General features: G+C 38.2%; 1 protein-coding gene across 15 annotated transcripts in view; it reads right to left on the bottom strand.

Annotated features, from left to right (window-relative positions):
• Positions 1-838: 838 nt before the first annotated feature.
• ABLIM2 (actin binding LIM protein family member 2) overlaps positions 839-25,951 on the bottom strand; it is a 136,341-nt gene continuing 111,228 nt past the window's right edge. For 10 of the 15 annotated variants that reach the window (XM_027892246.1, XM_027892253.1, XM_027892256.1 and 7 more), the window contains 7 exons: positions 24,549-24,601; positions 23,822-23,930; positions 19,438-19,496; positions 17,398-17,452; positions 15,969-16,033; positions 15,711-15,791; positions 839-2,589 (listed from right to left, as the gene is read on the bottom strand). In XM_027892246.1, the coding sequence (XP_027748047.1) occupies positions 2,476-2,589; positions 15,711-15,791; positions 15,969-16,033; positions 17,398-17,452; positions 19,438-19,496; positions 23,822-23,930; positions 24,549-24,601 (536 nt within the window). In that variant the 3' untranslated portion in view covers positions 839-2,475. The remainder of the gene's footprint in view (positions 2,590-15,710; positions 15,792-15,968; positions 16,034-17,397; positions 17,453-19,437; positions 19,497-23,821; positions 23,931-24,548; positions 24,602-25,951) is intronic. The other 5 variants (XM_027892248.1, XM_027892257.1, XM_027892259.1 and 2 more) reach the window with 2 other exon arrangements.

Below are 25,951 nucleotides of genomic sequence, written 5' to 3'. Positions count from 1 at the left end.
AGTTGTATTTGATTTAGCTCAGGTAGGGCAAGGACCTTCAAGAGACACTTTTAAGGGTGTTGACATTATACCAGATTAACTTTCTCAAAACAGTGTAAATGGGTCAAGCAGCTCACATGGTCTCACCCTCCTCACTTGCCATCAGCCATACATCTGCTGATACATAAAACAGTACAGCAGCACAGAGCTGTTGATTACATATGCTTCTTAGTAATGCACTTTTTCCTAAGGGCATAGGTTGAATCCTACACCAGTACAACAGCTACTGTGGGAAGGAAATTTTCAAATTATTTACAAAATTCTATATTGAACCTGATCTGCACTGATATATTTGATCAACCTGCAGTTTTTTTACTCAGTGAGAAGATGCTTGTAATCAATCTGATTTCCCAGGAAGGTATAGATGAGAAGAGCGTCTTCACCTACATCTGACTTCCTCATCATCATTCTCTCACCAGTTGTTCTGCTGGATTTAGCTTTTCAAAGTAGCAATGGGCCTTGCTGATCGTGTTTAGGACTGACCCATTTCAGTGTGCTGCCAGTTCTCATGTGCAGGCAGAACATAACAACCTATTCTGAGGTTGTGGTCTACAGGTGCTCTCTCATTTATAACTGGCCAATGGTTCTCTACAGTGTCCATCACCAGTGAAACAGATGTTGCTTGGTGAAATGTGACAGTTCCTTGATGGATTGTTTAAATCATGACCAACTTTACAGTAACCTGACATTCTGAAGTACACTGAACACTCTCCTCAGTAAGCATTATATTAATATCATGGGAAGAACCCATCCAGATCAACAGTACAATCTAAAAATTACACACACATTAGAAAAGTCATTCAGTTATGTCTTTGTTTTAATGAATTTTTTTAAACATTTGTATCATCAGACAAAACATTTAGGTCATGAGAAAATATTTATTTCCAACAGCATGGACTCTGAATGTTAGTTAGAAGAGGGCATGTTCAATGCTATGATTTTTCCAACTTGAAATAGTGTGTTGTACTGCATATATTAACGAGTTACCTTAAGGAAATGCAAAGAGACATAGTGAAGTAGGAGGTGAGTACAAACATTCAAGGCAGTAAAAATGCAAAATACTGACACATGGCTGAAAAACATACTTTTTGTAATGCTCTTTTAGTATCACACAAAACTAGCAACTCACTTTAAAACATTCCTTGTCAGCAACCATACTTCTGACCTTATGAAACTATTAAATTTAATACCGTCTTTCAGCTGGAAGAGATATTACGGTCTAACACTCGTATCAAACGCTTAGATTTTGTTAGCTTTCCTTGTTATTTAAGATAGTTTCAAGGTACTGCACCAGTATCACATAGGTTTGTTTCTTTTCAAATTGATTTGTACAGAAACATGCAAATACTAATGCATGAGGGTTTTATATATTTGATTATAACTGGCTGTATTACTGATAGAGCACACCAAGCTTTTTTTGTTACATTTTATGCTGAACCGTTCCATTTCCACATCTACCAATTGCCATCACAGTTCTCATGGCTTATCACGTAAAGCCAGAAAGTTGAGAAAGTAAGAATGTCTTCACTTAGGATACATACTAATGAAAATAATTCTTTTATAGGTAGATAGATCTATCTACATACTAATTAAGACTGCATGGTATTTTTATCAGCATGAAATGTAAAAAAAAAAGTTCTCCAAACACTCCGAACTAGTAGGAGAACACAGTCAACTGGCACAATACACTCTTAAACCAGTTTTGTATAAGGCTTCAGTTTTCCTGATGAATGGGACTAAATCTTTAAGTAGGTCTGTATACATTTTAGTAATTATAACCGTTTTATGTCACAATATATTCTTAATAAAATAAAAACTCTGGTGTTGTAATTAAAGATAGCTAGTTACCTTCTAGACAAATAGGACCTTTGAAAGAGTATGCTGTGTTTAAATATAAGAAGTAGAATTAAGGTGCTTCCATATTTTTGCTTTCATTCTTAAAAAGTACCACACATAAACAATTGCAATAATTGCTTGCGGATATGCTTTTCTTTGGCTTTTACCATATTTTTAATAGCATGTGATCCCCCATTGGAAAATTTCATATGAATTACTTACTTGATTTTGTAAAAATTGCATTATAAAACCTAATGAAAAAAAAAGTTGGATGCATTTCCTGTGTCACAGCTACACTTTTTTCTCTTCCTTTCAGAATTTCCACTTGCATCAAGCAATAACTGCAAGCAACAATAAATTTAAAGCTAGATTTTTCGCACGTTGTAAACTGGGTAGGACCAGGAGTTACTGACAAAACCGGCTGGAAATGCAGGATTAGCAAATTCTCTGTATCCCAACACATTACCATCTAATCTGTCTTGTTTCCCCCGACACATACTAACACAATGAAGCTGGACAATGGTTCAACAGCAAGTGCATGTGATAGTTCTGGCAAGACTATTTTTGTTTTGATTAAGCACATATTTTATCCAGGAGGGTTTAGAAAAGCAGGGCCTTTTTCTTCAGGTCATTCCGCTTCCAAAGTGCCAGACGATCAAATTCCTCAATGCTCATTTTGAAGACTTCCTGGAACTCTTCAGGGGACAAATGCCTCTTGAAAATGAAAATACAAAAGGTATTATTAAGTTCATCTGTGCACAGGACTATTTCTGCCCTTCCTAACTTTTTAAAACACACCGCAAAATAATGCATTAGGGTTTGCATTTAAATTCCAAAACTGGTTCTGGAAAAGATTGCATCAAAACCAAATGAACTCAGAGTAGCTGGGAAATTAAATTATTGATGGCAGTAGTGACTTTTGAAAAAAAAAAAAAAAAGTCTTTTCAATATAGTTCCAACTGAGCATATGCTATGGTTTTTGGGAAAAAGTATGTGTTTATCCAGAGTGCTTGATGACAGAGCACACTGAAACAAATTTAAGTCGTTCCAGGACTTTAAAGAGACTGATAACAATGTAATTTCAGAGTTGGATTTGTTTTGCCTTGATCTTTAATGAGAGCAGTGGACACCACACTGGTCCACTAATAGCAGCCTTGTAACAAAGGAGAGAGCACATTGCTAAATTCTTAAATCCAAAATGTGCTTAACCATGGGCATAGACTCTAGTCAGAAGTCAAAGTTGGATAAAGTTGTTTTATTTCTAAATGTCAAGAAATATACTTCTATTTGATGTTTCCATGATTCAGTATTAAAAAAAAAAAAAAAAAAAAAAAAAAAAAAAAAAAAAAAAAAAAAAAAAAAAAAAAAAAAAAAAAAAAAAAAAAAAAAAAAAAAAAAAAAAAAAAAAAAAGAAGTAAAAAGATCGAGAGAAAGGGAAGAAATCCAATATAAAGAATTGGAAGGAGGTAGGATAACAATTCCCTAATTATTGTTACTATCACACAGAAAAAGCAGAAGAGGCAAATGTATGACTTAGAAATTAATATAATGTAAAACTCTTCTGATAATTGTGGATTAACCCTTGCTCAAGCACTTCAGCAGTGTCAGTTATGGTTCTCTGTTTCTGATGAGTTAAGGGACAGATTCAGTGCAATGATAATTGCAAATCACATTTTTAAACATGGACTCCCATCTTCCACAAAGATTTCCTTGAAATCTGGGACGAACCCTCCAATTTCTCTCCTCCCCAACCAAGCTCTTGACTTGAAGCTCCCCAAACACAGTTCTCCTTCCAGGCATGCCCACGCAGCCCCCTCAGCATTTCAGCAATTGCTGAAGTACCATCTACGTCCAAAAATTAGGTCCCACAAAGCTGCTAAGCACAAGAAATGCTTGGACTTGCCTCACACAGCAGAATCAAACTCTACATACATTAGACAACTGTATCATTTCAAAGGAAGGATATCAGCCCTTTCCTTTCAGCTCACTGCCTCCTGGTTGCAGGACTTCCCAGGAGGTGAAAAACCTGGGTTCAATGTCCTCATCACTTGGAGAAGGCTTAAAAACACCATCTAGTCCACATTACTCACACTCCAGACACATTCCAGCAAGCAAGCCTGGAGTAATGTTAAAGGAGACACAGTCCTCACAAGTATGAATAATGAATTCTACCAGCAAACACTGAGGACAATATGCTGAAGGTAGGATGGAGCACAGCACTTCCAGGGGAAGGGGAGCCACTGAGTCCTTTAAACTATGTATCAGGAATTCAAATAGGCCAAGGTTGTCCAGCATTCCAATCAGATCCCAGCATGACCTGGAAAAGTGCTACCCTATATTAGCCAAAATTGTGGCAGGGAGCAAGCTAACATGCCCTGGCAATCCCACAATGGTTTACCTGACCAGGGTGAACACAGTCCCATTTACCCTATCTTACAAAGGTACTTTTTTTGACAAAGTCGGAGGTAAAATTTTACTTTTCACTTATTAACAGTGACTTTGTCATGTAAATTACTCAAGGAAAACTAATGAAATTGTTTGTAAGAAATCACTACATATAATTACCTTGAATGGTCATCATTGGGCCTTGTGGTTTCTTAAAAAAGGACAGCCTTGGTTTTTTTCCCCTTGAGATTCCACATTTCAGAACAACAGTGACTAAGAGTTTGGAACTGAGCCTTCATTTTTCATTTGACCAATGACAGCAACCCATCACAAGCACTGCTCATAGCACAGAACAAACACGCCATGCATATTTGGCAAAGAAGACCCCTTTTTGCATGGAAATGAACAACATCTGACAATATATTTTAGAAACAATCTCTCACTGACAGAATTTAGTTCTACTGGGCTTGGAAAGAAAAAGTAACTCCTCTCTGCACTGATTTTTTAAAAACATTTTCCTGGTAATTCAGTGGATGAATGAAAGCAAGCTTAACTTCAGCAATTTCTCACAGCGAGGAACATGTCTATAGGTTGTGGAATTGAAAAAGAAGTCCAGATGAGCTAAGTGTATCATATTGCATTTTATTTTAATTTCTAGATTGAGAATAAGACTTGAGATGATGCCTCACTCAGGAGAAAACAGTGACAAAATGTAGTTCATTCACAAAGAGAAAATGAGAAAGCCTATACCCTTCAGGTAAATCTACTTTGCCAATCATCCAAAGCCATAGAAAATGTAAAACTTTAAAAGGAGTATGTTTTCACCATTTTCCTGAGGTAATTTACTCCTTGTATTCCTAAAAATTGCTGTGGTCTCATCAGATCTGTTTCAGTACTGAAGGCCAGTGGAAGGAAACTCAGCAAGCCCATATCACCCCATCTCTCTAGGGTGCCAAATACTCACCACACCTTCACCTTCCAATGAAGCTTGCCACACATCTCAGTGTAAGCTGTGCATTTGCCCCTTTCCTCTCCTGTGCTGTACTTTGCCATCTATCATTTTGCTTTGCCTGCCCTTAGGCTTAGTGATTATTCAGTCCATACACAGCTATCCAAGCCAGTATGAATTAGTTGTGCACTGTGCTCTTGTGCATGTGTCCAGATGACATCACCTTCATTCTTTGCACGCACTCGTTTTCTAATTGTATCAAAGTTTTGTTTTACAATAGCACCATTTTTTTTCCTCCTTACACAAGTTTTCAGTTGGTTCTGCCTGTTACAAAAGCCGTTGAGAGTTTCCAGCCCAAGGATACAGTGACTGAGATGGGGAAAGCAAAAGTTCACTTATTTCCACATCCATTCCACTAGACAGTTTCTCTGCTTTCAATTTTCTTCCACGTATATGCTCTCATCTCAAGGACTAACAACCAGACTGCAATATTAGCAAAGTTTCTTACTCCATCAATGCATTACCCACATGCAAAAATAAATCTAGTAGAAGGGAACACCTCCCCTTTGGTCTGAACCCTCTCTGAGGACACCAGTCTGTGCCCAGTGTAGCATAATTCTCACTGTTTTCTCTCTGCATCTCAGAAACTTTTGCCATCCCTTTCTTAAGCATCACGGGCTCTAGCTTTGGGATTGACCCTAGAACAGCCATGACTACAGTTTTGTCCTCGAATTTTGGAATAAATCTTGATCCCAGAAAGATGTCATCAAACTGGCAGAGCTTCAGATAAAAGTAACGGAAGTAATCATGGTTGCAGTTTGATTTATGAGAAAAGACTAAAAGGCCTAAGCATTTACAAGCTCAGCCAAACAATGACTGAGGGGAAATATGGTAAATGTCTACAAGTATTTGAAGGGTCTAAACACCATGGGAATAGGGCAGTGTGGGAAGTTAATGTTCATACTTTTCTTTGTGTATGTGATTAAATTTTGTCTGCACTATTGTTGGGACTTTCCTAAACCTTATAGCTTTAAAACCTAGAGATCTTTCCAAACCTATAGGCAAGAAAAATGCACCACTAAGAAATCTTGGACTGATTTATGCTTCTTCTCAGCTATTGGAATATTAATTTATCTTAACTGAAGCATTACCTTGTCTCATTAGTCAAACAAAAGAAGGGAAATTGAAAATTATGAGTAGGGAATAGGCAGGATATTCATCCTGAGGTGTGAGAGAATATATGTGTGTAAAGCAGTGCTTTACAAGGCCAAGAATATGATTTCTTTTTCCCTTTTTTTAAGGAATGGATCTGCTTAAAATATCCAGCTATGTTAATAACACATCATTGTGCCATTAAAGAAATGGCCAAACTTATTAGTAAAAGTAACATTCATTCTTTTTTTTTTTTACTAGTGTTGGCCTTGTTTACATAGGAAGTCTGGGTGTTTTACAGTGTGCTAGTAAGTGATTTCTAGTTCCCTTTGTGACAATTTGGCCATATTCGGGCAGCTTAACTCAATATCCTTCTCTGCTCTGCATCAATAGCAAAGCTGGGCATGTTGCAGACACCGAGGAGAGTAGAGAGGACCATGATATGGTCCCATTCTACCCACACTGAATTGACTGTATTTAAGTGAGGTAATTTTGGAAGTGACATAATGATGTTAACGTGATGCTACCTGAAAACCTTGCTAAAAGATAAACAGTTTCAAGATGGTTCTTCTCTAAAAAGGCTGCTATACTGGAGCTCACAGCATCAGAACATCAGCACTTGGAATAAGTTGAAATTGCTACAGTACAAAGGACTATGGCATCATGTTGTTTTGAAAAAATTGTATTAATCTGGGGTTTGTAAAGTCAATAATACTCAACCTTTTGTTCTGGATAGCATTTTGTGCCAGCTTGCATGTGAAATCAGAAGAAGACAGTGAGACTCAAGTTCAGTAAAGTACTGAGGATCCACTAGACGCATCTATGGAAGAGGAAGCACAATCTCTCATCTGCACTGACAGCATTTTGCATTAGAGATATGGGATCACAACCTTGAGATCTCAGTTTGGGAAGCTTGAAGGTGGCCTGCAGTTCAGGAACCAAATGCTGCTGCTGTTATTCCTCACCTGGATGTTACCTATAGGGCACAGCACTGTGTAAGCAGGGTCACCCCACCTTGCTGTAATTATGTAGCTAGCTCTCCTAAAACACACAAATGCACAACAGAAGAATTAAAATGCAGATGTTTGTTATTACAATATACAGAACTAAGCAAGGGCTGTGCTAAGCCTCTCCACTGCAATGCAACCACCAGAATAGAAAATCCTCATGCTTTATGAAACATGGGCATGAAAACGAATGGTACAAACACTCATTTTTGACTCTCTCAGAACAAAAGTCATTACTGCATATTCAAATACTTGCTCCACAATGTTCTCAGAAAGAAGTAGTGCTTTTCACTGTAAGTTAATGAGGCTTGTCATTAGATTTCTGTGGCCTGCCGAAAAGCCAGTAATAATTCTAGACAGTTATAATGTTTATTTAATTAAATTAGATTTCTTTTCCCCAAGAATAATTGAGCTTTTTAATGTAATTCAGAGATGCTTGAAACTAATACTTAGTGTCGTGGTTTAACCCCAGCCAGCAACCAAGCCCCACGCAGCCACTCGCTCACTTCCCCAGGACTGGGGAGAGAATCAGCAGGGTAAAAGCTAGATGATGGGCTGAGATAAAGACCGTTCAACATTGAAAGCAAAAGCTGTGCACACAGGCAAAGAAAAACCAGGAAGTAATTCACTGCTTCCCGTGGGCAGGCAGGTGTTCAGCCATCCACAGGAGAGCAGGGCCCCATCACACATAACAGTGACTTGGAAAGACAAACACCATCACTCCAAACATCTCCCCTTTCTCCTTCCTCCTTTACTTTATATACTGAGCATGATGTCATACAATATGGAACATCCCTCTGGTCAGTTTGAGTCACCTGGGTCTCCTCCCAACCTCCCATGGACCCCTCAGCCTCCTCACCAGTACAGTTATACAAAAAGCAAAAAAGGCCTTGCTGGCTCTGTGTAAGCCCTGAGCAGCAATAACAAAAATATTGCTATATCATCAACCCTGTGTTCAGCACAAATCCAAAACATAGCTCTGTACTAGCCACTGTGAAGAAAATTACCCCAGCCAAAATCAGCACACTTAGAAACACGGCATTTGTGTGAATAGGAGAAAATTTCAATTAACCTACAGCCGTCCTGCAGTAAGTGGTGACCAGGTCACGCTGCACAAGCATCTCCATCAGTAATTGGATGGGAGTCCTCATGTGAAAATCTGATGACATAGGAAATTCAGAGGATATCATACATCCTCATGAGTTAATATCGAACCAGTGAAAGAACATAGTGGGTGGTAGGAGGTGATGAGTTGAAGACTAGAAAAATCAAAGTCCTAACTCCTAGAGAAATTTAAAACTTCAGGTTTCTTTCACTTTTGCTTTTTGTTTTATTATGTTCATAGGAAATGACAGCTGAGCATTACCGTGCCTTTGTTTGAATCCGCAGTGAATCTTTCAGCTAGTCTCAGTCTGAAGCACTACTGTGCACACCGTTTTATAGAGTGCAATTTTAAGTACTTGTCTATTTCAATTCATTTTTGTTCAAAGCCCTTGTAACACTTCCAATCTCTGATTCACAAATCCAGAAATAAAAGCTAGTTTTTCTCTTCTTCCCTGCTACTCTATTCCCTTCTCTCATGCCTTTCAAACTTAGCCCAAAAATACTTTCAGATGCCCAATCATAACTTCCTGGAAAATTATCTCTTTTTTCTATTGAATTTTGAATTCTCATTTTGCTTTCACAAGGTCTGCACTCTTCACCCCTATTTCTGTTGCACTGCTGGGGCTTGGCAGGCTTAGACGTTTCTTCTAAGCATGCTGCATGGCTAATTACAAAACTGTAATTAGCCATGTGCCAGATTCCCAAGGGAGTATTGAATGTTCTGCTCATCTACGGTGTAATTAAGCTTCATGCTCAATAAATATTTCAAACTATTAAGTAATTATGTGATAGGGGAGGGGAAGTTAAGAAACGTCATGAATTGCCACCTAATGAACTTCAAAACGTATCAAAAGATAACAGGGCAGCTCCACTGACCAGAGTTTGAAAAGGCAGCAGGCACTACAACTGTGGTTACGTGAGGTGAGGGCAATTAGTCACATCCCTGCATAGATTAAGCCCTTCTCCAGCCAAGCCTTGGCAGAAGATGTAGATCCCCCTCCACATAGCAGTGTGGGTCCCCAAAAAGGTTCCCAGGGAAATCCGTGAGAAAAGAAGTCTGAAACCCTTCCCCATGCCGATGTCACCCCAAACATCTACACAAGGCTCCTGGATCTGTGGATGTATCTTGTTTAGTATTTCAGGGCACCATGAAGTTTCACAGAGAAGCTGCATTCCTCTCAGCACTACTACTGCAGGGGTACTTCCAGTCTAATCTCTTGTGAAATATCACAAGGCACACAGAAAATATTCTATAGTAGCATTGTATAGTCAGTGTTTTCCCCAGCTGAGTCATCCATAAAGATACAAAATACTGAAAAAAATACAAGTATTTCTCTCAGGTATATCAATATATTATGTAAACAGTGTACATATAGAACATCTCTGAGGATAAGCTATGGCATCATCCTGTCATTCAACCACATGAACAATTTCATGCTGACACTGACATAAGTCATTGCCTTCAGCAGACTGCTGATAAAATACAATTAAGAAAAATATAACTAAGAAAAATAAGTCATAAATAACCCCAAATATAAGAATCAATAATGAATTATGAAAATATAAAGAAGATTTTGAGTTTCAAAAATTTCATTTGATTTAGGTAAAAAAATACCTCCTTGTTAAAGCAGATTTTCCAGTTTCCCTTAGTCTGGACTTTAGTGCATCTGTAATATGAATGGTCCACAGCTAATGTCTGTTCACTCCTACAGTGTTTCCATTCACATAGAAATCAGTTTTCACATCATATCCTATCACTTCTGATGCATGTTTTCATTTTATAATGGCTTCTTTTGTAAAGGCTTTGAAAACTGATATAGACATGCATCACTGATCACAACACAAGCGCATGACTGGAGTAAGAAATGCCATAGATACATTTTTCAAGTTAAATAGTATGAAGTAGTTCCACGGAAGTCAGTGACTTGCACTTTTTCACCCCAGGCTATGAGCCTCATTGCAAAGTGAGCCCATAACCTCAAATCCAGCCCCAAACTACAAACTGCACTTTTCTGGGTTAAAACACACAGCATTCCAGTTTTGCTCTGATTTTCCCCATGTGAGCTGCAGAGGAGCTGGGACACACAGCATTTCTCATATGACTAACATCTAGGATTGGGCTCTTATAAATGCAGGCTCAAATACTGGAAACAAGTCCTAAAATGTTTGCAGCCCAAATGGCTAGAACCCAGGGTGACTGCTGAATAAAAAATATTGGAAAAAAATGTTATCCCTAAAGCAAATCCAGACAAGTAGTTCCAGGAGGAAAAGCATGCTTAAATTACTGTGAGTGCTCTGTTCAAACAAGACCGCACCCATGTTTAAATCTCCCATTTCTGTTTACAAGAGAACAAGGTGGCAAATGAAACTTCGCTACTTGACATTCCACTATACTTCTTTTACTTTGCAGTTGTTTCAGTGTATCATTGTTAAACAAAGAATGAACAGGCTCAAACAAAAACTGGAATAATTTACTTTCTACTGCATTTGATAGGCATGAAGGTATAATGCTTTTTAAAAAAGGGCTAAAAAAACTAAGATACATTAAGATAAGAAAATCAAATAAACACTGCAAGATGATTTCCAAACAGAAGACTCTAACTATATTGGCTTTCAAAACTGCCAGCCCATGACCACAAAAGAAATCTTATACTCTGTGATGAAAGCAACTTCAGGAAGAAAAAAAGAAATAAATCTATTCAGCTGGACAAGAACCATCAATCTGAATTTGCAAGCACTGAACCACATGAATGTGAATGAAGAGAGACAAACAATGTCCAATCTGAAATAAATGTATCAAGTACATGCTTTTAGGAGTCCAAGGCTTAAAGAATAAAAGGTATTCAAGTACTTTAAAGAGTTTTATCAAGATTATCAAAAGTGTCCTAAGCCCAACTTCCTTTGGGAAAAAGTGAAAAAGGCTATGTGGAACACCACTGGGAAACCACCAGGTAATGAATGTGCTAATGTGTACCATACAAAGGTGATAGTCCCTGAAAACTCAGGACGTAAGTTGTTCAAAATGGGGAAGTTTTCTCCAGGACACTTACTTAAGGACTTAAGTCCTTGCACTGAAAAAAAAAAAAAAAAAAGAAAGAAAGAAAGAAAGAAAGAAAAAAGTTCCAAGATAGACCAAATCATGTATTTTTTTTCAAATGCTGTTGCAGCAAGATCACCAAATAATCATGTTTTGTAATTATATTATGCCTTCAGAGAATATACCAATCTAAGCAAACTAAGGACTTATGGAGGTCTTCAAAGTACGGAAAGCTTTAAAATCAGACCATGTTCCTCAAGGCCTTGTCCAGCTGTGTTTTGCATGCCTTCAAGGACAGAGACTTCATAGCCTCTTGGGTAACCTGTTCACTGCACTACTCTTTCAGTGAGGAACTTTCCCCTTGTGTTCAGTTGTAATTTCCCTTCCTGCAACTTGTGACTGTTGCCACCCCAGTGCCTACATCCAAGAAGGGCATGTTTTACTCTATAATCACTTCACTACAAAGCTGAGCTACTGAATCATGTTCTGCTTGTTTTCCACCAGGATCATCAATTACTTTTCTGCAAGTATCTGGTGTTCCCCCCATCTTGTTCCGATGTCACAAATGCAGGAATCTGGATTTATCTGCACTGAACTTCATGAAGTCTGTCAACTGTTCCTCCAGCCTGGCCAAGTCCCTCTGAACGGAGGCTCTGCTCACCTAAGCATTAACTGCTGGCCCCCCAAGTTCATGCCATCTGCCGATGCTGTGAGGGTGCAATTCCTCTTCTCCACTCAGGTTGTATAATCCAGCCCTGTGCTACTGCTTTGTTGTTCTGCAGCATTATCTGAATGAACTTGTTCTTCACCATTTCCTGTTAGAATAGCTCAGGGGAATGTTGTTCCGTTCATCTAACATTACAATAAACAGCACTGTGGTAGAGAGAAGCTTCTAAAAAAACTTACTTGGCCAAATCCTTATCTACTGTAAATTCCTTGCATTTCTAATAAGCTTATACTAAAGCAAGATCTGGGCTATTTATTCAAAAGTCAAAGAGCCAGCAATGTATCTAAAAATCAGCAGGCTGCTCACTATAACCAGTTCTCAATGCTGTATGCATTAGTTCACTGTTGGCATAAACATCTCCTAGAGAAACACAAGGAACTAGGTACTTGTGTCTCACTGCTGAGTTAAAACAGGCAAACAAAAACATGCTGAGTGTTTCTATGCTTAGATACATGTACTTTTGAAGAAAGAATTACTATTATTTGAGCACATTTATTACCAGTTGAGCCCTCCTAATCTCTAGATACCTCTTGGCCTTAGAAAACTATGCATTTTTACAAGAAAATATTTGTATAATCCTTTAAATAAATTTCTTGCACAACAGAGTAATCTAAAAAATACTCACAATGGGAGCAAAGTCAGGAAAACACTGCCATCCATTAAACCCCCACCCTCCTGCAGTCCTTGAACATCAGCCAAGGCTTCATTGCAGCCTCTCTTAATTTGACCCCAGGAGCTAATACCATCTACTTGAGCTCACTTTTCATGACAGGAACACTCAATATACGTGGTTTCCCTTGGAAGACTGAATCAGAGACAAACAACACTGGCTCTTCCATGACATCCATGCTGGATCATTCAAAGTTCACAACAAACTGTTTCACAAACTGGAGTCTGCTGCTTCAAGTTCACTTGTGAGATGGCTGTTAAATAAATCTAGCTTATGCAAATTTAGTCACCTTACTGCTTTTATGTAGATCAGAAAATCAAAAACATCATATATGAGATATTCTAAACATACAGGACACAGTAAGACTGCTCTCAGGTTTGATAGCTGATATGAAACACAATGGTTCTAAGTCTGCATTCATTGGCACCACCTATACCCTGGCCACAGCCCTCACACACAGGAGCTTGTTCTGATTTGCAGCAGCAAGGGCAAGGTGTGGCTTCAGCCCACAAAACTGATCAAAATAAAATCGGTGTTGTTATAACACGGATTTTTGCTTAGAATGTTTTCCTATATATATCACTTTACAGTTCAGACAATACACTATGTCCACACTCCTATGTCCATTTCTGTAGGAAAAATCCAGCCCTTTCGCAAGTGATATTGGCTGTGCAGGATGAAAGCAACCATTTCTGATTGGAAAGAGGCACTTGCATCCTAGAGATTCCAAGCATCGAATCACATACACCCTATAGTGAATGTGAAATGGACATCAAGAAATGGTAAAATCTAACCTTAGCACCTGCTTCCAGTATTCCCAGTGTTGTCCTCAAAAGCTTGAAGATACCAAGATGCGTTATGTGGGCCCTCTACTAAGAGATGCTGTGTGTCTGTGTTCATGTGTCTAAGCCTGGTCTGTTTCTGTGCAAACCTATAAACCCACATAGTTTTGGGCTTCCTTAGTCCTGGGTCTTGCACAAGCCTGAAATCTGATGAATGTGAAAGTCAATAAGTAAGTTACAATTTTCTTCTTCTGCCACAAGAAGAAATAATGATAAACTGCTTTTCTATTCAAAGCTACTTCTTTCTAGCAATTCTGTAACACAGAAGAAAAGGTCAGGGAAGAGGGAAAGAGGCTGGCAGGGAAGGCAATGGTTTGTGCTTGTCACTTAACTCTGCATATGGTTTGAATGTGTAGATGAGCAGCTGGCTCTGCTTTTTCAGTAGTTACAATCCTATTAAAACTCTGCTAACTTAATTGTTTAAAAAACTACTAATCCCTATTTAAAGTAAGATGGTCTACAAAGGAGTCCTTTCTGCAGACACACACGTTCAGCATAGCGCAGCAATCAGCAGGATTGGTTTGGTCCCCTCATTGCTTTTATGGTGCAAGTTTGAAGCAGATCTTGTTTATTAGTTTTTTTTTGCGAATCTCTGCGAGATCTTTGAAGTGGTCGGGCTCTTTGAGCCAACAGGCCCTGTCCTACACCTGATGTGAGGCAGACCAAGCAACTCCAATATTAAACAAACAGCAATTCCAGCTGAGGATGGTGGATGAGTTACGGATAATGGCAGCCAGGACAGGCATGATCCATCCAAAGCAAACTATATGTTCTTGTAAAAAAGCAATTTAGAGCTGCATTTGCTATTCAGACCAGTCTGATGCATTTAAACAAAGACTCTATTCTTTAATTCACACATACACATGTATGTATACACATAAAAGAATACTTTATAGGATATGTCCAGATGAGCATCTCTCCAACTCCCTGCTCCTTTTTCTGGGCTCATCATGCTTTTTATTATTGCTATTATGTCTTGCTATACCCCAGACTTAAAACAGCCCACATTTGAGGCTCTTTTTTCGTTATAACACTACTTGCTGGATAATTAAGCAACAAGCATATTGAAGTATTTAAAAAGATAATACCAATCTGGAAACCTACTATATGTATGCAAATTTGATAAATTAATGAGGAACTTTCTGCTCCTTCAAAGTTTTTCTTATTTTCTTGCTTTAAAATTAATTTTCTTTTCCTTTTCTTGTCACATTGCCAAGTTAAAAATACAGTAAATTTATTTAAATACAAATATTCCCAAAGGTCTAATATTGTTATCACTTAATTTTTATTAAAATATCTCTTATTCTTAATAGTAATTCACAGAAAGATACATTAGTTTAGGTGAGTCTTTATTCAGTCCTGTCATTGCTCAGTCAAAAAAAAAAAAAATCAAGCTTAGGAATTTTGCCTGAATATCAGCTTCAGGATTTGACTAAGCATTCTGTTACAATAAATTATATTTGCACTTCTCTATCTTATACTACTACTCTTTGAGAGAGGTGGATGATACAGCAGAACTGTAGCTTAGTGACCACAGATCACACAGCCAAAGGAAAGGCTGAATAAGACAACAGACTAGAAACACAGGCCTATGTATTTACAGGATAAATTGATACTATTTGTAATACTAGGAGGATGTTTTTTAAAGGAATTAAAAATAAAACAAACTCTAAGTTTCCACACTCCCCATTTAAACTTTCAATATCCTGTACAATCATCCAAAACTAATGGGTTTCATCAACATCCTTCTAAAACACCATTTGGTCAGACATTTGCTAGGTTTCTGGCTATCCTTTTTTGAGTTAAATTGCCTACATACTGATTTTTTTAAAATAAAATTTAATACAATACATAATGTTATTCCTCTCTTCTTCATTGCTATTACTTAGGCACAGGAATATCTAGGATAGTGCACAAACAGGACAAATGCTTGCAAAACTGTCAAGCAAATATCATTCCTACCTCCAGCCTGGTCCTGTCCACATCCTTAGGCAATTTCACACGAACTCGGTTTGTTACAATAAGTGTTTCATAAGGATAAATCTGTTAAAAAGACAAGAGCATATGAACTCCAGCTGAATCTGATTCTGATATGCGGAAATGGCCATGCGGGGAAACTTACTAATTTAAACGGTACATACTTGCATCCTGATTTTGACAAATATTTCACTGGGATAAAAATGAACAAAAAAAAAAATAAAAGAAAGGAACCCATGTAACCTTGCTAGGAAGTGCTGAATCTGATTGTTCTTCCAGTGTTGGAAAAGCCCTTCTTACCTTGTATTCTGAAAGAGAATGAGAACAGGTTCACAGTTTAGAATTTATAGGGTTCTTTTAGTGTCACCATAATAAACATTAAGATATGTCAGAAATTTGTTATGCTACTACATTTCTCTCCTCTCAACAGTTTTTGTATAACTGCATGCATAGTACGAATAATAACCCCCATGCACTGAATGCCTATAACACTGTCTATTACCAAAGCAATAGTCCTTGAAATCAAAGGTTTATTACAGAAAATCCATCTCCTGATGCCATTGGGTTACACGGTGAGTATGTCTGGCAAAATTGGGAATTTCTTTTTACAGGAGGCTTTTGTGCAGAGTTAAGTCAGTCTGTCATCCAAAAGTCCTGCCCTTATTGTTCTTTACTGAAAATAGTTAAAATATATGGATTATTACAGGCATGTCAGTTTGGGAACATATATGAAAACCATTGAGATAATACAATATTCCAAGATGCCAACATCCTGCCCTTGGGCTGACTGCAGTGGGAATAACAATAGTGAAGAAAAAGTTATTTGGGGGTGTGTGAACAATGAGTCCTGGATCTACACTAGCACAAGAGAATTCTAGTAGGTCTGTGTGACTACATATGACTACCACAAAGTCATCTATTCTCTGATTATTAAATGCAACCAGGATAGCCAATATGTTTTCATAGACCTTTTTCATGTTTTCATAGGCCTTTTTGTAGTCTGAAATGAAATCAGAGATAAGTCTACTTATCAAAACCTGTACTTAAAACTATTCAAACATAGAGACAAAGATTTGTATCAACACAGAGGCAAGAAGTGAAGCATCAGAATAAGATTTTCAAAATGAGTTCATGTGTCTTGGAAATAAAATCCTACTCTTCCCCAGGAATTGACGCATTTTCCTAAAATTTCTCTTTTGAAAATTCCAACTCAAGTTCCATATTGAGTTCATAGTCCACTTAAACTGCAATAAAAAATATAATGCAAATAAATTGTCATTTTTGAATTCTGTACATTTTAACCACACTGTAGCACAAAGAAGAAACACAAAGGGTTTTTTTTTTTTTTTAGATTAGTCTCGAAGGAGTGATTATCCTAAATTTTCTTTTGTCTTTGTCATGAGACCAACACCAGAGAGTCTGTTGCCACATATCAAGGATCCTACTATTGACTCAGCCTGGTTGCATCACCTTATGACCTGCAGGACTTCTGTCAGGCTTGGTAAAAAGAAGATTCTCTGTGTTAAACATGATACTGAGTCGTGTCTCTCTCTAATCCTTGTTATGAGAACTACAGGATGACCTCAAAAGAGTAACCTTAATAGCAATATGCTAACAAACATTCTCAAAGGAAAAAAACAAAAAGCAGAATGGAAATGATATGGCAATGTACCTTTCATCCCCCAGCTCGCCTCCTGGTCCGTTTCATATTGGCCCATGTTTTCAGGCTGACAGAGAAAGAAAGAAGCATTGTAACAGCAAAATACACCATAAAACCACTCTGCATGTTGTTGAGAGAAAAAAAAGAAAACCAGCTGGTACTACACAACCAAAAAACAGATCCTTGAGTGAGACAAAGAGAAGTAAGTCTCACTCAAACTAATTGTTCAAGCAAGCAAGGCAAGACTGAAACTGTCACATGCCCTTCCCTGTGATGCAGACATCTTACTGACATCATCACAGTTCACTTATGCTACACTGAAACTTTTTTCCTGCTTTCTGCTTCACACTGCTGATGCCACTAAGGCCAGGAAGAACTGTGTATATGTGCTATCTTTTTCCTTTGCTGGCAAATGCTAGTATGAAAATAGTACAGGAAATCAGAAAAGCATTATTATATGATTCCAACCCCCCCTCCCCCAGTCTTATTTTTGCCTGTTAGGGTATCAACAGTGTGCACAGCTATGCTCACAATAACCTGCAAGGCTCCTTATTGTTTGCTTTTGGTTTCTTCTGTTATGCAGCACTGGGATGGCTGATTAAACATAACAAACCACAAAACCTGGTATGAACCTACAATCCAAACAGGGGGACATCTATTTTAAGAGGAATTTTGGCCTCAAGGATTTGACCATGAGCAACCTTTTCAACTTTTCTACAGCTTTGGGATTCTTTACGTGGGACAGATGCTGCCATCTGCTGCTTTCCCATCACATTGCATGGCTCCCTGAATTTGCTTTGGCCTCATCTGTGGGAAGCCTTGGGATGGCTTTGCTGCCTCACCAGCACAGTGCCTGGGCACTTCAGTGCCTTGATTACTTCACGTTACTGGCAACACTTATTCTGAAAAGTTGGGAAAAATCTCTTGACTCATAGGCGGGAATAGGTTTATACAGACCCTTTCAAATTACTAAATCTTATTCAATGGAATTTCAGTGCCACTCATTGCTTCAGAAAAGAATTCAAGCAACTAGGTCTTGAAGAAACACATGCATAATTAGTCCTGTAATATTAACTCAAAAGGATGGAACTAAATGATGGAAAATTCATTTAGCTACTCCTTGATAGTTGCTCTCTGGTAGCTCCTTCCAGTGACTCTCAGTTTGACTCTTATCACTGGGGAAGTTTAATCCTGCTCATGTGCTTTTGCAGGTTTCACATCTTCCTTTGGAGACAGAAGGGAATTCAAATGAGGTCCTGTCCACGTAATTTGGACACAAATCAATCTTCAAAATGTAAGTGCACACGCATCTTTGTATTGACATCTTATCACTAAAAACCATAATGATTTTTCATCTAAAAATATAAGCCATGAACTGACGATCCATAATGCTAGGAGAGAGAAGAGAGGCTAGAGAGAAAGAGAGGCCACAGTGTCAAGGATGTCTTTTTTTCTAAAGACTAATAAAAGTTGCAGAAAAAGGGTTAGGAAAAAAATGCCCATTTGATCTGACTGTAGTTCTGTTAGGCATTTTTCCCCTCTAGACTGCTTCTTGTCTTTCTGTCTGTAGTTTCCTCCCTGCCCTAAAATTACAATGACTGTGTGTGTATATACATATACATACACATGTGTGTGCATAATGAAAAAAACCAGAACATATGGTTCAAGAAATGCAATGGATGCAGGCTGGAGCAGCTTTGCTCTAAGATCATTACCTGCCTAATTATAGGCCTAACCATCTCTATCATTAATTCAAGCTATGCTGTGACCTATTAATATGTGCAGCCTGTACATTTTAGACCTTTGTTTGTTTTGGGAGGAGACTCAAGATTCTTAATGCTCACGATGCACACAATTAAAAGGAGATGCCTCAGTCAGTCTTACTCTTACAGAGAGACAAACTCTTACCCACACAGGGTATAAATCTGTCAGACAGAGCTGGCAGCCAAACCACCTTTGAAGTGTTATTACTGTGTAGATTTTCAACTAGTTACCAAGTTGTCTATTTATACGACATTATTTCCTGGAGAAGGTATTTAAATGTATACCTACCTGATGTAAGCCATTCTTTCCATAGCCAGGTAGAGAAGCAGATTTAGAATATGGAAATCCTGTAAAAGACATAAGATACAGCTATATTTTTTTGCAAATCCTTCACAGCCCATTGTAACACAGAATCCAATAAATCATCCAGAAACACACAATTACAAGATCAATTACATTCTATCAAAGAGATGAAATATGATTGAGCTATGCTCATCTCTTCTCCATATTTCATGTACATAAACATGTGTAACAATATCTAGAAATAATAGCATGCCAGGGCATAACATGAGGAGAACTGTGGGGCTCATGTTATGGAAACTTTATTCAGCTATGTGATGCAAAGCTTGTGATTTGAGAGCTTCTGAAATCTCTGCCCTCCAGCTGAGTGTTAAATCATTACTTGAAATTGGGATAAAAGGAATCATTTTAGATTTACATCACTTCTGATCATGCTGTATGTGGTCTCATTTTTGGTTCTGTTTCTTAAAAAAAGGAGGGTTGGTACCCTACCACTTAAAAAACCCCTAAACTAACATAAAATTTCTTTTGCTTTCTGTAAAACTTCTTGGAAAAAAGCAAAAATGACAACATAGTAATGGGTAAAGTAAATCAGCAACAGTATTAACACCCAAGTGAAAGAAAGTTTTAAGATGTAGAAAATTGGCAAAGTGGTGTTATCATGGAAAAATGATGTAATATAGTGATGAAACTGTGTGCGGTTACTCTGAGACAACTAAAGAACATTTACTTCTAGTATTAAGACCCTAATAAGAAAGTTTAGAAGTAAAACAGTAGATGAACAAATGTGTGTAATAAACATTCTTGATTCCAGTACAGGAAACTATGTTAAACTGATGCAGTGTTACAGAAGTCTGTGAGTTCGAAGAACTGAATGTACAACTCCTTTTTCTGTCCAAATTGTTAGCAGTCTGTGTGCAAAGAGGAATGCAGAAAGGGAATCCAGACACCACTGGATTAATAAATACCCTAAGGAGATTATTAGGAATAAGCATATATAGAGAAAAAACAAAAGGTGGATCAGCAAAGAGCTCATAATGTGCTGAGATAAAGTGAAAACTGCCAGAAGTCAAACTGAGTTAAAACACTGAAAATTATATTAAAGCAAATACCAAAAGTTTCTCCAGCTATCCAAATAAAAAGGAAACAAAGAAAGAAGAAATGGGATCACTGGGAGTTGTGCTGTGTCAGTACTCAGCAGAGGGGAAAGGTAACCTAGGTAGGGCTACAGCACTGAAGGAGTATTTCATTCAGGGAACAAAAGGTGGAGTACTGAGCAAGGATGGAAAGCTAATGGAATAAGGGTATGCCAGTGAACCACAGTCATAATAAAACCAAATTTTCAAGCACTTAACGTACTTAAACAGGGAACAATAAACTCACATTAAATTGCAAGTCCAATATCTCTTACCATTGGATTTTTTTATATTTAGGAGAGGGAAAAAGACAATGAAACCAAAAACTTAGAACTGTCTGTTATCTGAATGTCAGTGACACCAGAAGTGTCACTTGTGTGACAGAACCACTGTATCTACAACAAAACTATTTTTTCTGTTTGTGCCTGGAAAAAGCTGCTAGTGTTGAACATCAGTGTGGAGCTCAATTTCTTGGCTACAGAGAAGATGTAGAGAGAGATGTAGAGATGTAGTGATGTAGGTGAGAGAGTTTTGTACTATCTCAAAATAATATTACTCAGATACCAAGGAAAAATGCACTAAGGTAAAGACCAGTTTGAAACCAGACCCAGCCCAGGTTCAGGAGATGCCCCGCAGGCCGAGCCGCATCCGCGAGCACAGGCGACACCGTGTGGCCGCCTGGGAAAACCCAATGGGAAAACTGAGCCGAAATGGTCCAAAACGCACCAATTAGACTCGCTGACTCCAGAGGGCATTGTATTTCACTTTTTTTTTTTTTTTTTTCCCTCCCCTGTCACAGGCCCCTGCTGATGTACTGGGACAGAGAATTTTTTGGAGTAACTGGCCAAAAGCAATCTTTCTCTCTCATTCGGCAAGTTCTGAACATCAACTACTCTCTGCAGGGATATGGCTCCTGCTTTTTTCTATATGACATTCACTCCAGTCTGGGTATTCTTAGGTTGCCTCTCAGCACGAGGGACACATGAACAGCAAGGGTTACACACCTTGCTATATGTGTTCTTTCCTAAACATATGACACTTAAAATCATAAATTATGGTAATTGATTAACCATCAAATATTTACATATACAGGAACAATACCCATTCACACAGGTGGAAGTAAGGAGATGCAACATCCACTCTTGCCAGCCAATTGCACAAGCCTTGCACTGATGTGCATTCCTGTTAGGTGTGTTTTTCTGGGCATATAAATAATGTAATGTGGCAAAATATCTTCTAGAGCAGAATAAGCCTTCCCTGGTTTGCTCAGAGGCTGGACAGATGAATGCAGGGCTGTTTGCTCGATATGTTTGGACACACCACCATAGATTTGCAGTCTGATGCCTGCTACTTCCCCCCACGCTGCATGTAGCCACTTGGCACCAAACCTATACCTAAAAGGTTTATTTTCTCTGATAGTCACTGACTATGCCACAAAGATGGGGCTGGAAGTCAGGGCAAGAGATAGAGAAGCTACTCTTCCGTAGCCAATGGGGCATGTGACAGGCTATATATATTCAGAACTAAATAGGGAAACACTGAATAGAGAAGGAATTACTTACGATGTATGTGGGCATTAAAATAGTCAGGTGAATAAATAAAATCATAAAGAAAGGGGAAAAAAACCTGCAAATGTCAGGAAAACTTCCTCAATGTCATTTCTGTGTAGCTGCTAATTGGATAATGGGGCCAACTTTCATGAGGGACAGAGAAATGATGATAAAACACAGTGGAAAATGAACTACAGAACCTATATTGCATTGACACAAAGGTGATATTGACCCTGACACGGAGGTATGAACTATCTTTTGCATTTCTAGTTTTATTAGCTCCACATTCCCAAGAGAATAAAAAAATCATAAAAGAAATGCAGGTATAGAAGAGTGACAGGTATAGCAATATTCCTATTAAAAAAATCAACACGATATGCTGTACCTGTATAACACAGTTCTTGGTGTGCTACATACCTCTCCCTACTTAAAATTTGTGTTCAAGAACTGTTCTCCCAATATATGTGTAGAAAAGCATCAGATCAACTCCATAAAGCTTCCAAACATACCCAGTGTGAGTACAATGAAAGGTTTAGGTGCTAATTCATGGGCAATGAGTTATAGATGTTAGGTGTGTGAGGTGGTCAGACTTGGTTCCTCCTGCACAGGGAATCCTGTAATACCCCTTGTGCATATGTATGTGATCTCTGGTGAGGATTAAGTTATCAAATCCCTTCAAGTTAGACCAGTGAGATTGATGATCTGAAATAACTTTTCTTCTTTATCTTGTTACAGCCTTGTGACAGACTTTGTAGCATCTGTTTTCCTTCTTTCTTGCATAGCTAAGCCATAATTTCCTTAATATAAGTTGATGGAGCCAACTATCACATTACCAAAATGCCCACAAGACTGACATCCTAGCCCTGGTGCCAGACATGCCTTGCATTGGATGCATTCTTTTGGAAAACTGCTTCCCCAACTTGTTAACCCCAGATGACCTGCTACTGCTGTGTGGTGTAAAGTGGAGGAAGCAAGGAGAGGATTGGCCCAGTTATCTGTTAAAATTAATTTAACCTATTTTTTGTCATTCATGTAATCTACAAGTAAAATTCAGACCCAGTTCTGATGCTCCTGACATGCTGAAATGTGGAGGAAGAAATGTGTAGAACATGCTTGTGGTATTGACAGCTACCATGGTCATATAGTCTCCAGACCAGAATTTAGCTACAAAATTACTCCATTTTCCACCTAGATTTCCACGACCTTATAAGGGGCATATGCTAACTTAACACTTGGAGAAAAGTATTCCTTATGCTTAATGTAATACAGTGGTTCCACCAGTATTCAAGAAGTTTGTTTCAAGAAGTAATTAGCACAAGCAAAAAATCTGCCTGATACTGCCATCCTGTTTATTGAAAATAAATAGCATATAATAAATAGGCACTTTTAGGAGGGGCAGGTTTTTGTGAAAAGGAACCTCTGCTCTCCAAAGGCAACACAGTTCATTTATACAGGCAATGCCGCTTCTTTCACTTACACGAAACTACATATAGTTTCACTGTCAAAGTCTTAAGGCACTGAGCACTTACAAGCTGTGGCAGAACAAACAAATAGGTGTAATTATGACAGAGAGATGAAGCACAGAGCCAGCTAGAGCTATGTGGCCCTGCAGCAGGGCCACTTTCCTTTGCCTCAGGAAGGAAGTCCTACTCAGCCTTGCCAGCAGGGCAGGGTTGCAGCACTCACGGGAATCTCTGTCGGTTCCGGTAGTAAGAGACAGGGACCGTGTTTCTGAATCCGGGGAATTAGTTCTGGTGTCCATATCCCCTTTCAGAATAAGCCAACTGGTCTTCAGCTGGAGAGAGCAAAGAGCCTGTTACAAGATACAGGATTAACACCTGAGTGCAGTTCTCCTACTCCACCTGTCTCGGAAGTCTAATGAACTGCTCATATGTTCATGCTCACTGCAACGTGTACCATCCTTTATCAAACTCTAAAAGACTGTATAATCACTTAGACACTATAGCTACCAAAAGCTTCTAACTTTCAGCTGGGCTGAGGATAGTTTCTCTGTTCATGAAGCTGCCCACTGTGCCCCACTGTAGAAGATGCACTATGTCATTTTCTTATAACTAATCTGCCACTAATATTTTTCTTCTGTGTTAGTATGCACCCTAAGTAAAAGTCCACAGGATTAGCTGAATCACCAATGTATATATTGAGACTGAGTGAAAATTCATGAGCTTATTGCTCTTAATCTCAATATCCCTATTTCTCTTTACTGTAGAATTTACATTCTAAACCCTCTGGGTGAGAGATTAGGCTTTTCTATCTCTTCTTGGAAAGGCCCTAAAAGTAGTAATGATTATTTCAGTTACATAAAAGAACACCTTTATGTATGAACATGTTTTAAAAAGCAGTTGCTTCAAGAAAGATCAATAAACTACTCCCTCTTGTTCTGCCTGATCGTTACCTTCTTACTGTCTTGATCCAAGCTTCCATCCTCGCCTTCTGATCTTCTTGCTGCTGGAAGATTAAGTTAATTTTAAAAATTAGAAAAGACTATAAAATTTTTCTTTGGACTTCAGTTCTGACTGCAGTTATATTCCAAATATTTTTAAGAGGGAGAGAGAGATGGGCAGAAATTTCTATATGTAGACCTATAATTTCACAGAATTACTTTAAATCATTTTGAAATTATTACAGTAATACTCATCCTTCAGGTATCCAGTGAATGTAGAGAATTGATTCCTGCTGGATTTTGAACCTAACTTTTTAGGAAGAAATTGTCTTTGGGAAATGATTGGTGAGAATAATAATTCTACATCATAACTTAAGGACAGATGTATACGATCACTGCACACAGGGCAGCCATTTCCTCATTCTTCTGTGTTACCATGGTAATGAAACTACACATGGTCACACAGATATTTTGTGGTCAGCACACTCAGATCTCCTAAGTTCCCAAGGAGGATAGGCAATGATGATAAAAAACATTAGGAACAAATTTGGTATTACCTCCTCATGAAATCTTCCAGACAGACTGTGTTTAAAATGCAAAATTCTTGACCAATCACTTTTCTGACAATATTGTCCTCTTCTGACTCTATTGTCCTCTTAAAGAGTGTTTTAATAAAAAATATTGCTGATATTTTACCATAGCTTTATTTTCTTGTAACTTTCCAACTTGCTATGAAGAGAATTGAAAACCTAAAAGCTATTCACTAGATAGTTCCCCAACGTCAAATGTGTCATTCATGTCCCAGAGTACTCAAGGTGCTACTCAGAAATTTCAAAGGATCTTGAGAGATGCAGAGAATTACAACCAAAATCAGTGGGGGCCATGAAGGCCAGTCCCTCCCAAGTTCCTGAGGAGGCTTCATACAACACATTGCTGGCAGAAAAATTCAAGTTCCCTGAATTTCATGAATACTGAGCATTAGCTTCACCACTTTAAGGAATGCTTGGTTCTGCCATGAACCCGACAAGAACTGTGGACTGCAAAACTCTTTTGTTGTAACTCTGAATGATGTTTAAATATTTCTAAAACGTGAACACCCCCCCCCCCCTCCAACAACCATGCAGGCTACTACACTCTTCACTTTCCAACCCCAGCTCTGAGCCTAATCTCTCTCATGTCCCATTTTTCCACCTTATTTTCATTCTGAAGTTGGGTGTTTATAATAGAAACACAGAAGCTGTAGCTACAGCAAATCTGTTGGGTGCTGATGTAACTGAAACCTTTTAAAGCCAAATGTTTTGGAAGAGCTTCTTGCACTTTTTGTTTTAAAGAACATTCTTGTGCTTGTTTGTTCAAACTTGGTCTCTTTAACAAAGGAATGTTCTCTGGCTCCTTTTCAACATGTATTTGTTCAG

This window comes from Empidonax traillii, unplaced genomic scaffold (genome assembly GCF_003031625.1).
Source record: "Empidonax traillii isolate 1590-97213 ecotype Southwest subspecies unplaced genomic scaffold, ASM303162v1 scaffold343:size799674, whole genome shotgun sequence".
Classification (NCBI taxonomy): domain Eukaryota; kingdom Metazoa; phylum Chordata; class Aves; order Passeriformes; family Tyrannidae; genus Empidonax; species Empidonax traillii.
This window is presented reverse-complemented; position numbering and strand designations above follow the sequence as displayed.